This window comes from Oryctolagus cuniculus, chromosome 10 (assembly GCF_964237555.1).
Source record: "Oryctolagus cuniculus chromosome 10, mOryCun1.1, whole genome shotgun sequence".
Taxonomy (NCBI): Eukaryota; Metazoa; Chordata; class Mammalia; order Lagomorpha; family Leporidae; genus Oryctolagus; species Oryctolagus cuniculus.
In genome coordinates, this window is record NC_091441.1 from 52,707,748 (window position 1) to 52,724,617 (window position 16,870).

Sequence of the window (16,870 nt, forward strand, 5' to 3'; positions counted from 1 at the left end):
AAGATGTTTCCCCAGTGGATTTAACTTTAAAGAAGGTCACATTTAGTTTATGCTGCATGAACTATCCTCTTTCGATTTTACCAATTTGTGGGTTTTTTCATACAATACTCAGAGGTAAATATACCTGTACTTCCTCCAGAAGTCTCAGATGGGAGGGCGTGGAAAAATAGGTATTTGATGTCAAACAAGAAAAATTTTAAGCAAAGACTGTAACAAATACTTATATCTGATTCAATCAATTAGCTTTTTAAAAAATGAAGCTTTGTGATATAAAAAACATATAACCCATTAAGAAAAATTGCTTATAACATGAGCTATGGGTCATGAGTGTGTGATACAGAAATTTCTGTACGACTTGGAACAAAAAAAGCAATTATCCTGTCTTTTATATGCTACTTTTCTGTATTTCAGATAGAAAATACCTAACGTTTTCCTCCTTGAAATAAGGGTTACATTTTCATTCATCAGTATCTTGCTACCTGGATGGGCTGACAAATCAGATAGCTACTTGATGCTTTAGTTGCAGAATATTTTCACCTTATTTCAGAAAGTAATGAAGCCAACCCCTGTAGGGTAAATTTGGCTACCCTGCTATGTTATACAGCCTTTAAAATTTATTTATATAGGTAGTTATTTAGTTTGAAAGCACAGAGACAGAAAAAGACAGAGATCTCTCATCCACCGGTCAACTTCCCAAATGCCTGCAACAGTTGGTACATGGCCAGGCTAGAGCCCAGAACTCAACCAGAGTCTCTCATAAGGGTGACAGGAACCCAACGACATGAACCATCACTTGCTGCTTCCCAGGGTGCACATTAGCAGAAAGCTGGAATCAAAAGCAGAGCTGGGATTCAAACCCATGCACTAAGATATGAAATGCAGGTGCACAAGTGGTGGCTTAACCATGGCACCAAACACCTGCCCTAATGGGAATGGAACAGCTTTTGAAATTCAACTGATAATATTGTTTTGGTGTCAGTCTTGGCTTTTGTCCTGACAAAATTAGATATAGGACTAGATAAACATATATGAGGGTACTTTTAAAGTAAAAGTAGAATTTATTTCAATGCAAAAAAAATTTTGAATCCATGCAGTTCTTCCATGATATGCACTTTTTTGTGAAATTTCTGAAAACCCTTCATATGCATGGATTTCAGGTTTTTTTTTTGCACAAAAATAAACACCTTTTGATTCAACTTATCACAATTATTTGGAAGTACTTTTATATTCCCCGTAAACCCAATATTTATTGAATCCCAGCAATGAGCCATGTACTGTTCTAGGTATTTGTCATACATCAATGAGCAAAGCAAGTATCCTTGCCCTCCTGAAACTCGCCCTGTAGCAAAAAATGGTAAACAATCCGAAGCTTGGTTCTTGACCCTGTCTTGATAGGAAAATATCCTGGGCTGCCACCCACCACTCTTTAATAGGCAAGGCAAAAGCTGGAATGCATGAATTGGAAACATGCTCTTTCCAATCATACTGTACAATGAATCTGTTTTGCAAAATGGAAGTGAATCTTTCCTGCCTTTGTGTGCTTACAAACTTTCTGTTAAGGCTGAGAACAGAACAGCATTAAAGCTGTAGTTGTGGAAAACTTCCTACAAGAAAAAGGCATCCTTCCCTGTACTCAAGTGGGAATAAAGGAGAGGAGAAACTGACCTCATAAACTGGATCCCTTTTGGTGAAGCCCAGTGGTGTAGACAGAAGTGCAAGCTTTACACGGGAAGCTCAATTTTTCCAACCAACTCTAATTTCTAAGTAGACTCTGAGGGAGCAGTTCCAGTATACTTGATCTCAGTCCTCATTGTCATCATGATCCTCCACCCGTGCCCCTCCCAGGACTACTGAGATTTTTACTAAGAAACACTCACTCCTTCTTGACTTGGTTAAGTATGTTTCTTTCTTGAAGGAGGCACTCAAAGTAATTTTATGGTTACCCTTTTTAGAAAAATTATTTTCTAATAAAACAAAGCATGTGCAGTTTTTACAGTGAAAGCTATTTGCTGTCACTGTATGTTTTCACTAAGAATTCAACAGTGGCGCGCATGTTTAATTCAGAGAGTGAAAAGAACTGGAGGTGCCAGTGTGTTATGGGTCAAGTGTGGAAGATATCCTAGTCTGCTTGTTTTACAGTTCCCCACCGCAGCCACTTATCCCTGCCGGAGGGAAGCCACCTCTTTGGTGCATTGTTTGTTACATTGTTTATTGTTTGAACAATGTCCCAATGTTTTCTCCTCCACAAGAGTATTCTAATAAGTACTTCTCACAACCCCTTAATAACAGCCAAAGAATTGGACGACACTGCATCTGAGAGCATCTAAAATCCCTGTGCCTGCCTCTCCCATTCCTACCCACCTGGACCTCCTGCTGGTTTCCAAGCTGCTGATGTTTATGGGAATCTGGGCAACCCCTGGGCTCTTTCAAATCTGCTGGGTACTATTCAGCCGATCCCAGTTGAATCATTTCCTGCTCCAGCCTTGCTGATAATGAGAAGTTCAAGAGGGGAAATAACAGTGTCACTATCAGTGGCTTTGCTTATAGAGTCCATTGGCCAAAAAACAGTCAGCAACTGCGTTCAATGTAGCCTTGTGCCTTATAGATAGCCTAGAGGGTAGAATTCTGGTGGAGACACGGGAGATATCTATCATTTGGCTTTTCTTGAGCTACCTAAGGGTTAGACCCTTTGAGCGCAGACAGGTACCCGGCGCTGGCTCACTTACTCTTGTGCTTCCTTATTGTAAGAGTTGTATGTTTGAGTCTCAGGGTCCCCTCTCCCGTAGCATAGAAACACTGACAGTGGTAGGCATTCCTGTATTGCCCATGAACAAAGGCCAGGGGGATTGCTGGTGTCATCATCCAGCATTCATTTTCATGTTAAATCGCTCCAAAGAGTAAGGGCACAACTTTTTCACTGGTGTGGAAAAACAAACAAAAAAGCTTCACACATGCTCAGTACTGTCCGCATGTGCCTGACTTCGGGGGGCTCCATGATGAATCTTCTACTGGCAAACTTTGAAGCCTAAGTCATAGTCTCCATTGCCATATGAGCACCTCAGTGAGTTTGTGTTACAGTTGTGAAATATATGCGGCACACAAGGCAACAAATTATGGTGGCCATAGTGCTGTGGACCTAGAAAGAATGTGATGGCTGTGTGCATGGCAAATTACAGCACCGTCTGCCTATTTTTCTCCTCCTGGTTTCTAGAGTGAGCCAACGTAGCCGAGGGGTGAGTTTTGTCATGTATGCCTTTTCTTTGTTACTCCTCAGATCCCTGGCTTATAAATGTGTGCTTGGAAATTAACTCAGGGAAGAGGAGAAGCAAAGGAAAGCGTGGGGGGTTGGGAATTGGTTTAGGGCATAGTTTTCTTGGATTTAAACACACACACACACACACATATATGGATATAGTGGTGCACATATTCGAAGAGGAGAAATTACAACTGCAGGCCGTTTGACTCCTCTCTTTGGATTCCTAGGGCAGAGTTGACTCCTACTCAGATCAGAGCTCTTAAGTCTGGCCCCTGCCACATGCTGATAAACCAGGAGGGGTTTATATCTGTGGACTTTAGCCTATAGATTTATACACTGAAAGAGGCTGGAGGACCCTTCTGGCCAGTCTCGAGGGTAAATGAGAGAAGGAGTTCTACTTATAAACCGTTACAAATTGGTCCTCAGTAATGGCTGTGGTGTTGATCAGATGATAGAAGCAGGCCCCCAGTGATTCCTGGAATAACAGCTGAGTGTAAGTCAACCACTGAACATTTGCTTGTAGCTGCTCTAGATTTTTGTTTTTATTGAAGGAAAAGGAGTATAAACATGGGACACACGGTCTGGAGGCTGCTTAAAGGGTTTCTCTTGTTTAAAGCTTATATTGAAATGTCAGCGTCTTGTGCTAAACTGGTAATTGCCACGTGGGAGCTCATAACTTGAATTGTGTTTGAGCATCCAAATGGTAACTATTATTTCTCCTGTTATCAAACCGGCTCATTAATAGTTACATGGGTCCAGGCTTTAGAAATTGGAGAGAGAGAGAAACAAACTGGCTTTCCACAAGCAGACTGTGTTCTTAGAGTGCAAAGTTTTGCAAATGATCCTCACGTTCCCTACTAAAGCAGCAAGGGTGTACTCCAATTATGTATGCAGATTCTCTCCTTTGAAACATTTAATATTGGAATAAATATTTACATTAGCATCAGTCTCTTTTATGTAGACTTGATTCCTGTTTACATTTATGTTCATACGTAAATGAAGATTAACACATGGAAATAATTATTGTAGTTGGAATTTCAATACATGTGAAATTATTTCTCAATTGTGTTCAAGCCGTCTTTGGTCATGCCTTGCAGTGGGAGACTGGACAGGAGGTTGCTGGCCTCCAGGATGTCCTGGGTGGCCAAGGCTTCCCACTGACATGACATTGTAAGAACACACGTGCCCTCATCACATATAACAGAGCAGGCTCTTTTGTGGGTTCTGGGAAGATGCCGGCTTTTACAGAAAGCTTGGTACTCCTTCCTTTCTGGTCACTAATTTGTACTCTGATGTTTGTGTTTTCCCTTTCCTTGTGCTCATTTCTGCTTTCCGTCCTAATTCTAATCTGCAGCACTGGAGTTTTTCTAGCCTCCAGAATATGGTACACATCCTACCTAACTTTTTGGCTATCAAATTTTCATTGTTATAGTTGATCTTTATCAATATACTATAGAAAGGATAGGGCATTCTTTTCTTTTTAAATTTCTAAGTAACCTGGAGAATATAGATAAGCAAAAAGAGGAAGAAAAATCTAGAAGTTGCACCTGAAGATCCCCTCCATAACCCTTAATAATAAAAAAAAATGGGCTGCACTAGCCTATTATATCCTTAATGGAATATTAGAATGGTTATTAAATCAATTGACTCAGAATCTCTTTTTAATAAATGAGTCAGACTGTATTATCCAATTACTGTCAGCCACTACCTTTCCAGAGAGCAGAAATGGTTACTTTGATTGAATTTTAAGCCTTTTGGCACCTTTAGGAAAAAGGAAGGGGAAGGAGAAGTGTAAGTTGTGACTTTGTGTGCAAAATCTGTGTCTAAGTCATAGGTTCACCTGAAACCTACGATGTTAAGTCACCTTATGAACACTGGATTTGGAAAAGAACACCAGTTTCAAAAGGAATCAGGGTTTAACTCAACCAGAGCCCCCTCAGTACTAAGTGTTGTTAGAAATTCTTTGAAAATTGGGGCCGCCGCTGGGGCATAGTGAATTAAGCCACCCTCTGCGGTACCAGTATTCCATATGGGTACCAGTTCGTGTCCCAGCTGCTCTACTTCCAGTCCATCAACTTGCTGATGGCCTGGGAAAGCAGTGGATGATGGCCGAAGTGCTCGGGCCCCTGCCACCCATGTGGGAGACCCAGAAGAAGCTCCTGACTCCTGGTCTTGGCCTGGCCCAGCCCTGACCACTGTGACCTTTTGGTAACTAAACCAGTGGATGGAGTATATCTCTGTCTTTCCTCCTTTCTCTGTAACTCTGACTTTCAAATAAACAAATAAACTTTTATAAAAAAAATTCTTTAAAATTAAGGCACTGCTTTTAATCACATGAGGTACATATGGAAGATGCACAAGTGTAGACAGACAGGTAAACAGAGATTCTGGGTCAGGTTACACTTTTCGAATTCCTCCTAGATATAAATTTTATTAGTTTCCTATTACTGCCTAGGCCCCTCTCCAGTTGAGAATGTGGAAAAGGGGTTATATTGACCAATTGTAAAAATGTTTTGGGTCCCCATGTCTTACTCATTATTATTTGACCCCTACCTAAGTTAAACAGCTGTTGGGGGAGGAAGTGGGGCAAGGAAGTAAACACAGCGGAAGACAGGTGTTCCCTGTCTGCCTCCAGCGTCTGGGCTGTGCTTATCTTATCATTGGCTAAGTCACCATTCGCATATATCTTGTCTCTCACCATATAACTAGGATGTCAGTTTATATGACCTCACTATATAACTTGAAAATACAATAGGACTTCTGATTTTTTTTCTATATTACAGTGTACTTTTAAACTGGTAAAAAAAAAAAGAGTTCTGAAAATGCTGGGTGGTGGTGTCGTTGTTGTCACTTGGTTCTCTCACAAGTAAAGGTAAAACAGTGAAAAACAAGTATGTGCTAATAATGCCTAAATACCTGCATGACCCTGAGGCACCATTTTGTGAATTCACTTGATTAAATTTGGATTATTTAACATTTTAAGATGCACCCTCTTTTTTCTTTGGGTAAGAAATAAATAAAAGTGGTAGGAACATTTTCCTTCCAATCATACACACATAAATACTTAGTTTTCCTTCTGTTATTTTTTACAAAGAAAATATCCATAAAATCAGATTTTGGGTGTTCATTAGAACACCCAAACATGCGTAATTCACTTTGTGTTCATATAAATAATCAATTATCTCCAAGAAAAAAACGCCATCCAGTCTATACAGGTTGCTTCACAACTATTGCAGTTATGAACTCTGCAAGAAATATGTACCAGCTCCCACCCCTAGGCTGCATCTTGGCTCTTGCATGAAGCAGATATAATTTTAAAATGAGATTAAAACTCTTAGTTCTCTTCTTTCTATTCAAAATAAAGGTATGACGCATTGAGGAAATAGATAGTGTTTTAATTTGGCAATAATTTCTGCTGATTAACTTGCTAATCCAATTCCCTACAATAAATAGTTTCGTATATTTCTTATTGTCTGAAATTTGAAAATTTTTGATGACTTTAGGGTTAAATAAAAGAAAGGAACAGATGAAAAACCCTTGATCTTATATAATCCCTAAAGCCCTTTGTATAACCCCTTGTCATGTCAGTATGCACAATTAAACTCCCTCTTACATAATTATAATCAAGGAATTTACTGTGCCACCCAAATACAGAGTAGGTTTTTATCTCTTGTGAAATGTAGACAGTACTGGGTGGCTTAATTAGTGCTTTGCTTCTCTTTTTACAAATTCCAATCCTCTGCTTCTAAAGACTCATACTTGTGTGAGAAAAAAGATTAGGAATACAAATAGAGTGATTTTACTCCTAGTTAACGAATAATAACTCACTGTGTAACTGGCCCTTTGTATTGCCAATGATATCAACTGGCAAAGTACTTAGCACAGGCCTGTGGTGCTTGAATGAAAGGAAATCACTTCGGGGTGTAGACTTGTTAACCACCCTCCCCCCACCATGTGCGTATGTCTTTCACACCTTAGACCTAGGATATCTAATGCAGGTGTCCATTAATAGCACTTTTTAAAAATTTTTATGTATTGGAAAGGTGAAAAGACAATCCATCTGATGATTCACTCCACAAATGCCCTCAACATGGAATGGGAGCCAGGCTGGGGCTGGGCCATGCCCAAGTAGGAGCATGGAACTCGATTCAGATCTCCCATGTCGGGGCAGGAAAGCAACCACTTGATCCACCACCCCCGTGTGCGTTAGCAGGGAGCCCGAATGGAGACAACAGAGCCCTAACTCAAACCTAGGCACTCTGATAGGAGACGCTGACATCACAAGTGACATCATAGCTACAGAGCAAAACACCTGCCCCTCTTCTGTTGGTGGCATTAGAATCATTGCAAATAAGATAACCTGACAGCAAGCTACGTTAAAGTGTGGCTCCTGCCCCTTACTACTCCTGATAAGTATTCTTGAGAGTAGCAGGTGTATGCCTTAGCATATCTGTAAAGATTTGGGACTTTGAGCCCATACTGTCTGTATTTGAATCCGGGCTTTAGTTCTGACTCCTCCAATTATTGTCCTTGTGGATTCAGGGCAAACTTAGTGAAACTGTCTGGGCCTCAGTCTTCTCATCTGTAAAACAGGACTGATGATAATATTCCTCTCAGGGCTGTTGTGATATTAAATTAATTCATATCTGGAAGCCCTTCGAACAGCAGTGTCTGACCACAGTGAGCTCTGATGGAGTATTAACCAGATTGCTGGTTCTGTGCTCCTGGTTCCCATTTCTTACAGGCGGCAGGTTGAAACAACTTAGGACAACCCTTAAATGTTAAATTTCACAAACATTTTAATGAGGGGGGAACAAGCCATATCAAAATCAGAGCTTTTATCTTTATCATGAAGTCTTCAGCTTCTATCGCATTTGCCAGTACATCAAAATATTTTTCTACCATCTTGTTCCCCAGATATCAAAGCACAATCCTGGACAAGTCAAAAATGAGCCCAGAGCTCATAAAAGTGCTCTGGAGAAAGACAGGCAGAGCCTGGATCTGGGGGTAAAATTGAACTGTCGCATCAGGGGAAGGGAAGGCAAGAGTGTGGGAACTGAGGACACAGGGCGGAGAGCCTTGATAAGGTACTGCAAGCATTACCAGTATGTTACACCTGTCAGAAAGTCTTCTAAATAGAAAGACTGTCAATGAGAACACCACGGCAAACTCTGTGTGAGAAATAGAAACTTCATGAACCTTCTATATAAACCAGAGACAAGACACTGAGGAAGAAGCTTCCCACTTTTCTATGGGTCCTTTATTTCAGGACTTGGCAAATATAGAGCTTATAAAATCAAGATAACTAAATGAGATTCCTCATTATTGACATACTAATTATACTTGAAAAGCTTAATAAAATGCATTAGCCCTAAGATAAAATCTGACTTCTGATTCTCTTTGGATTTTTAATTCCAGAAATGTTTAAAATTGATTTAAAAAAATTCATAAATAATGTGAATTAACCAGAAACCATCCATACTACTACATATTTATATCAGGTGATGGGAATAGTTTAATGTATGCAGTGATCGTCCACTCACTGGTTTATTAACACATTCCTGTTCATGTCTTTTGCTTAACAGATGAAGGACTGAACCACGAATGCAAACTCTGCAGCCAGACCTTCGACTCCCCTGCCAAACTCCAGTGCCACCTGATAGAGCACAGCTTCGAAGGGATGGGAGGCACCTTCAAGTGTCCAGTCTGCTTTACAGGTAGGAAGTTCATCTCAGAACAGTGCTGGGGGCAGTGTTCTGGCCACATCATGTCTTTCCCACCAAAGCCTACTTCCCACTGCTATGGCCTTTTACAGAAACGGACTTCGGTGCAATTTGGGGGAAGATGTTTGATTTCTGCATATTAGCATTATTGATTGCTACTACTTACAGGCTCAGATGGGCAGGAAGGTTAACTGTCAGGATGAACAAATGGCATTTGAAGTTCTCTCAGAAGTTTGCACTTTTCCATTTGGAAAACGACATCCATGTTGTGTTCACTTTTTTCTCTCGATGTTGAAAGGTTACCGAGGCTAAGGCTGCCTGCACAAAGCTGCTTTTAAATCACAAGGTGTTCAACTCAGAGTGTGGCCATGCTGTCAACGCATGTCTGTTACTTAAGCCTGGAGAATTTTCTGGCATTCTCCCCAAGAAATAAAAAAGACATGGCTAAAATTCTCCCTCAAATTTTTCAAACTAGAAAGTAGATTAGATGAGATATGTGTTTTCTATAAAATTAGATTTTTTTAAAGTAAAAGCTAATATAAATGTTTGCGGCTAAGAAGTAGCTTTTATTAGACGCTTTAGTATTTCAACTGTCAGCAGCAAAACAAAACAAAACAAAATGTCAATCAGAAACAATCATTTGAAGCCCAGGAGGGTTGAACTATGGTCTCACATGTTTCTGGCATTCCCCACAACAATGACCTTTTAGAAAAATCCTTATGTGGCAGGAGGAAAATGCATATACATGGGGGTGAGGTGTCTTTATGAGGTGTGTGAAAATTGCAGATTTGAGACATCTGCGCATAGGTTTAAACTATTTTTTTGCACCTAAATAAAATTATCTTTTAATTACATTTTCCCACTTAAAATTGACTTTGTTTGCAAAGCAGCAAAATTCCAAGCATTGATTGTTTACTTTCTCTGCATTCAGCTGATAGATTTCTGTTAAGCAATAAAATGGAGAGGGGCCCTGTCCATTGTACAGGGAGTACAGTGCTAGCTGAACATGGTGGTCGCTCTGCCTCCCCGGCCCTGTTCGTGCAATAATTCCATCAGTCACAACCTTTCAGTCCTTTGGAACTCTTTTTTATTTATTTCAGATTTTTGTATTTTAAAATATATTGCTTTTTTTTTTTTTTAACCATCAGTAGCTTATATCCGAAGATCCAACAGGTCAAGAGTCTGGGTCCTTTATAAAAGCTCATAATAAGTCTTCAGAAAGTAGGCCTGGGTCATAGGTCTCCTCCTGATTAAGACTCCCTAGTAAAAACAGTTCTTTCATGTTGTAGCCAGAAGCCTCATAAAATGTATTAAGTTATATGGAGAATAGTTGCAAAGCTGTATAAAAACCCTGTTTCCTTTTGTTGATGTGGATAGAGACAACAATGCATGAATCATGAACAGTCTGCATTTTCTGTGCAGACAGACCTGAATTGTTTCAGTGTGTCTTGAAGTAATTTAGAAATAACAATTTAAAAAAAGAAAACAACCTTCCAATAGAAAGCGCGTTAGGTGGGAAAGGAAATCTGAGCAGTTTTTAAGGTAATGAGAAATGTGATTAAAATGTATGACTCACCAGAACAATATTCTAATATTTTAGGTTGGCTGGCAATTAGAATAATTTTAATGATTAGAGTGGAGTCAAAGTCGAATGCCAACATCTTTAATAAATCCTTTCCCTGCCTATACAGATTAATATTGTAGATGCAAACTTTTTTAGGTCACAGTGCACCAGGCATCCATCAGAAGTCAGTTCTGCCAACCCAAACACCGCCTCTGGCATATACAATTTAATTATTAATAGTATGTCTCCTAGGTAAACTGTTACACAGTCTTAGGGCCTTGTTTTGTAGTCATTAAAATTGAACATGTTTATATTATTGAAACCCTTGCATTCGGTGTGTAGGCTGAGTTGATCTTAAAGTATCCAAAGAGAATTTACCTGCTGTTCTGTTTCACATTTTTAGACAGTGCCCCAGAGTAGCTGTGGGATATAATTTTTAGCATTAACACATTTAAATAGAGAGCTGTTTGCTAGCTATAACTTTAGGCAAATACAATAAACAGGGTTTTGGCAACTATGATTTCTTAACCTGTGGGTTGCTGAGAAATAGGAGTCATTTCTATGGAGACAGAGCTGTGCATTTGACAATTTTCTGCTTTATTTTTAAAAGAAATTTATGGGGAGCAGGGCCTCCATAAACCTTTACTTTGGAGCTGTTGGGGTTGAATTGGGTGCTCGGCAGAGTGCATCTTAACAAAAGCCAGAGACCCAACCAGGAGCCAGTGCGCCTCCACTCTCGCCGGGTCTCCGGCAGCCAGGTCCACCCAGCAGGTGCGCCCTCTGTGCACCCTTCAGGCTGCTCCATCTGTGCAGGAGGAGTCAATGGCCAAACACACTTCAGAAGCTCAGAAACCCAAGTTCATCATTCTTTCTGTCATTTCAGTGTTTGTTCAAGCAAACAAGTTGCAGCAGCACATTTTCTCCGCCCATGGACAAGAAGACAAGATCTATGACTGTACACAATGCCCACAGAAGTTTTTCTTCCAAACAGAGCTGCAGGTAATGTCCTCATGGGGTGTACTGGGATTGAACTCAGTTGCTATTCATACAGGAAACAAGGGCATTTTAAATCTGGATTCACTGTCTCTCTCACCCTGGGCCACCATGATGCTTTGTGTGTACTGGGGCAAAGAGAAAATTAGAGACTGGATTAATAGACACCAAAGTCATTTTGCCTCTGGCTGCTGTCAATCATAAAAAGAACTAGAACAGACCTATAATTGGACCTTCTGACCCAGTGTGATAGACTTAGGGGTCAGGTTTATTGGACTGTGGGATCATTCACCTCGCTTGTCATGCTCATTCTCTCAAGTCTTGTTTTATTCATGTGCTGTTCCCACTGGGCTCCAGGCTGGATGGATGTCCAGGTTATTGTTGTCCTGAGGGGCTTAAAATTGGAAGGTAGAAGGAAAGAGAAGGAAGAGGTTGTACTCATGTCCCATATATATTTCTTCCATTTACTAGAATGGAATAATTATTACTTAACAGTAGCCTTACAGTTGAAAATCTGGGTATCCAATGATGTTGGTCATAGCCTTGAGCATCCCACTTGTCAAATGCGAGATCACCCTTGGGCTGTAACTTCTCTGAATCTCAAATTTGAAGAAATAGCAAAGTTCACACTTCAGGGCTGTTGTAAGGTAGAAATGAAATAATAAATAAAGATAAAAAGGATTAAACCCAAAAATTATTCTTGGCAATAGGCTGTTGTTAAGAATAGGATTCAAAGGCTTGGATTCTATTGCAGAAATGTCACTTATTGTCAAAGGAAAATAAGATTTTTCCTATTACTTAATCCGGAAAATGGGTATAGAATCTTAACCTAAATTTTCTGATGGAATGAAGTAAGAGCAACAAGCTTTTTGTTAAATCTTGTTGGTACCAATGAGGGAAAACAGAATGGATGTCAAAATTATTTATTATAAACATTATTATTAACAATAAAGGTATAAAGGATAAATTGGAAGTACCATTAATTTTCATGTTGGACCCCTGAAACAGAAGAGGAGCTGAGCTGGTTAATCTGATAGAGGCAAAGCCCACCCACTCCTCAGTGTCCGATAGCAGGGCAGGGGCAGTTTTGTGGCTCCATGGCCTCTGGAGAAGCCATATGTGTACAAATCGTGCATCCAAGTGAGGAATTTGTGGTGTATCATCTGTTATCATTCTACAGGTGAACAGATGAAATGAGAAATATATGCAAAAATAAGTGAATCATTTAGTTGTTGAAGTATGTCATTTCTAAAAATTCTGTCACATCTGTTCACAGACTGAATTTATAAGATGAGCTAGTCAGATTATTGTTTAAAAGTATGTCTCATTAAGATAATCTACATTTCTGTGAAAATATTATATTCTTATTGCAATAGGTGTCAAAGAATAAGTCATTTTTGGCTTGGGGTTTATGAATCTATAAAGGATAAAATCAGTGTGCTTTAGTGATACTGTTAATTAGTGCTTAAACTGCAAAGCAGAATTAAGTAATAATTTAAATCAAAGTTTTAGAGATTCTGTAGAGACAGATGTCTGTATAATGTTCTGGAAAAAAAGATGTTTACAACAGACTTCTGCTTTTGTACTGAGTTAGATTATAACATGGCAGTGCTTTCAGTGTCTTCCATTAAAAGACATAAAGCGGCCGGCGCCGCGGCTCACTAGGCTAATCCTCTGCCTGCGGCGCCGGCACCCTGGGTTCTAGTCCCCGTCAGGGCGCCGGATTCTGTCACAGTTGCTCCTCTGCCAGTCCAGCTCTCTGCTGTGGCCCGGGAGTGCAGTAGAGGATGGTCCAGGTCCTTGGGCCCTGCACTTGCATGGGAGATCAGGAGGAAGCACCTGGCTCCTGGTTTCAGATCGGCGCAGTGCGCCAGCTGCAACGTGCCAGCTGTAGTGGCCACTTGGGGGGTGAACCAACGGAAAAGGAAGACCTTTCTCTCTCTCTCTCTCTCTCTCTCTCTCTTTCTGTCTAACTCTGCCTGTCAAAATAAATAAATAAATAAATAGACTTAACAGCAGTGGTGGGCTGTGCCCATGCAGAGCAGACAGAGCCAGGTCCCTCCTGCAGGGCTCCAGGTTTCTTTGGTATATTTTAGGAAGTCATGGAACATACAGTGTTCACTTTTTTCTATAATTAGTATAAACCAGTGGTTCTAAAACTCTTTCACCTCATGGTGGCTTTGTGTTCTTGGACTTTTTTTAAAGAAAAGACTTATTGATTTGAAAGGCAGAGTTAGAGAGGCAGAGGCAGAGAGAGAAGTCTTCCATCCCCTGGTTCACTCCCCAGATGGCCACCACAGCCGGAGCTGCGCTGATCCAAAGCCAGAAGCCAGGAGCTTCTTCCGGGTCTCCCACGTGGGCCCAAGGATTTGGGCCATCTTGTACAACTTTCCCAGGCCATAACAGAGAGCTGGATGGGAAGTGGAGCAGCCGGGACTTGAACCAGCTACCATATGGGATGCCGGCACTGCAGGTGGTGGCTTTACCCATTACGCCACAGTGCTGGCCCCTCTTAGACATTTTTTGAAACATTTATTTAGTTAGTGAGTTTTATTTGGGAGACAGAGAAAGAGAGATCTCTTATCTGCTGATTTCACTCCCCAAATGCCCATAACAGCTGAGACTGCACCACGATGAGGCCTGGAACTTAGAATTCAATCCAGGTTTCTCACATGGGTGGCAGGGACCCCACTACCTGAGTTGTCACCTGTTTCCCAGGGTGCTCAATAGCAGTAAGCTGGAATTGGAAATAGAAAGGAGACTTAAGCCCCAGCACTTCCATCGGGGCTATAGATGTCCCACATAGTATCTAGAGAGCTATAACAAATGCCCACCCCTACATGCTTAAAAATTATTGAATACCACAGAGGGCTTTGGTATGTCTTTTACTACATAAAAATATTTTGCATATTAGAAATCAAAACTTAGAAATGCATTAAATGCAGAACTGTACTTCTACATTTGCTATTTGCTGTCTGAGAAATGATACCATTGCATATCATGTTGGCTGTAGACAACTCCATTGTATACTTTCATTTTAAGGAGGGAAGGCTATTATATGTTTTTCTAAAATTTATTAACATGCAATGCTCATACCTATTTATGGGGTACAGTGTGATCATTCAATACATATAGATAATGTATCTGATCAAACTAGGAAAATTCCCATTTCCATCTCATTGTCCTCTCTGTGTTTGGAGCCTTTGAGCTCCTGTTCACCAGTTCTTCCGAAAATACACCAGGCTATTGTGAACTGTTGTCACCTCATTGTGCTGGAGAATCCTAGGACGTGTGCCTCCACTCTAACTGTATTTTGGTGTCTATTATCCCACCTCTGTCTCCAGAGCTTCCAGTATGAAATTGTAAAGAACATGTATCTAAGATTATTATGAAAATAATTTTGACCTTCTAGAGCTCCTTGAAGTGTCTGAAAGACCACATAGGTCCCTGGGTCCCATTTGGAAAACAGTTGGCATAGAAGTTTTAGCACAAACACACAACTCTCTGTGAGTCTTTAACCTTATGACGTCAAATATCTCCCAAAACATGTGCGCATCACTCATTGAGATGGTGAGCTGGGCCACAGCTAGGCTGTTCCATAAGCCAAAGCTATGAGCATTATTCTTTAGTCTCACAAATCAGAATCATATGTATTTGGTTAGACGTAAAGGCTCAGGCTTCATCTGTGCCTCATTTCTTAGATAAGAACAATACTTATGGTTAGTATGTAATAATTGCCATGGATATGAGATAAAATATTGAATCTCAGTCAGTATTTCACAACACTCTAAACCGCAGTCATCGGAATATCTGGGTGAGTCTATTTTCTAAAATCCCCAGTGATGGCAGGAGCTACAGTTTTGACACAGTAAGAAAAAATGGATTGCAAGCTAACTTTTCTTTCCCTGGTTTTGAAAATGTTTTTCTCTTTGTGTTCTTAAACTTAGGAGTTTATGGTCCTATGTTTTTGCTTTTACTACTCAAATTACCTTTACAGCAAGGCTTGGAAGATGGCATTAATATAATTTTAAAACATTAAACTATTTCCTGTATAGCAAATAGGGATGGTAAATACACAAAAATCATGACACTGTTCTATGAATTGCTGGGATGAAGGGGAAAGTCAACTGCACTTATGATGACAACAGAAAATAAGATCTGTAACCAAAATTAATAATGGAGTAGTAAAAGAAATTATGTTATCAGCTCCCTGTAGTCCATGCTTTGGTGAATAAAATAAGTATAAATTTTCAACCACTTGAACTTACCTACTTTTTATGTCACTAAAGTTTAGAAGAAAGAACTTTTCATAGACGACCATAAAACTAAATATCCAGGAGCTGAAATTCTGTTAGAGCCATTAAAGCATATAAGTTGGCTCTTAGGTCAGAGGGAAAATAATAGGGTTAGCTAAGCATTCCAGACCTAGTAAGCTCGCTACAGAGTATCTTTTAATGGTACAGAAAAAATTTCATGACCATACTAGGTTATTTACATTTCTTTTACTCTTTATACCTAATTTAAAACACAAAAGCAGTATGTGTCTGTGAGTGTGTGTGTGTAGAAGTGCTTTGTGGGGTATAAAGTTTATATGGGGGAGAATGGAGGAGAGAGAGGCAATGACAATGAAAATTGCACTCTGTGTGTGTGTCTGTGTGTAAGAACATGCTATATGTATCTGTGTATGAACATACATATTTGGTGGTGTGTCACTTGCATTTGCCCACAAAGCTAGTTGCAGTTGAGACAGTTCTTCAGAAATACTCAGGGACCATCCTTTGCGGTCACAGACCACAACTCCTTTTAGCACTAGGCAACAAGAAGCCACTGTTTTGAAGGAACACTCAGTCTAGGACACACCTTTTGCCCATGTGGAAGCTGTGTTCTCCATACAACTCCCCCAGCCTTCCTAACCAACATTCTAAATTCCAGGCCAGATATATGCATCGATAGATACATAGATATAAATATGTAATGGATAATTCTTATCAAGTTATAATCTTTTTCGTTTTAATAGAATTTCCCCCTGTTTTTGCAAGAAAATCTGCGAATCCTTCAAAGGCTGTCTGAGATGCTGGCGGGGTTGGGGGGAGGAGGTGCTTGGAATGAAAGTCCAGTATTTGAACCCAATGAACATTTTATTATTTTAGAAATGAATGAATATGTCCAATGTTTCACATGTTTTCCTAATAGACCTCAAAATCTTTCAGCAGAAATTAAGGAAGCTGCTTTGAGAGAGAATAGTATGGTCCAAGAATAATATCCTACAGTGCATATTTGTATCCAAAGTGGTTTATACAGGTGTGAGCATGTGGTGTGTTTGTAAAAATCCTG

General features: G+C 40.0%; 1 protein-coding gene across 7 annotated transcripts in view; it reads left to right on the plus strand.

Annotated features, from left to right (window-relative positions):
- ZNF521 (zinc finger protein 521) overlaps positions 1-16,870 on the plus strand; it is a 297,436-nt gene that overhangs the window by 256,478 nt on the left and 24,088 nt on the right. For all 7 annotated transcript variants that reach the window (XM_008261154.4, XM_017344089.3, XM_070050372.1 and 4 more), the window contains 2 exons: positions 8,842-8,973; positions 11,427-11,542. In XM_008261154.4, coding sequence (XP_008259376.2) covers positions 8,842-8,973; positions 11,427-11,542 — 248 coding nt within the window. The remainder of the gene's footprint in view (positions 1-8,841; positions 8,974-11,426; positions 11,543-16,870) is intronic.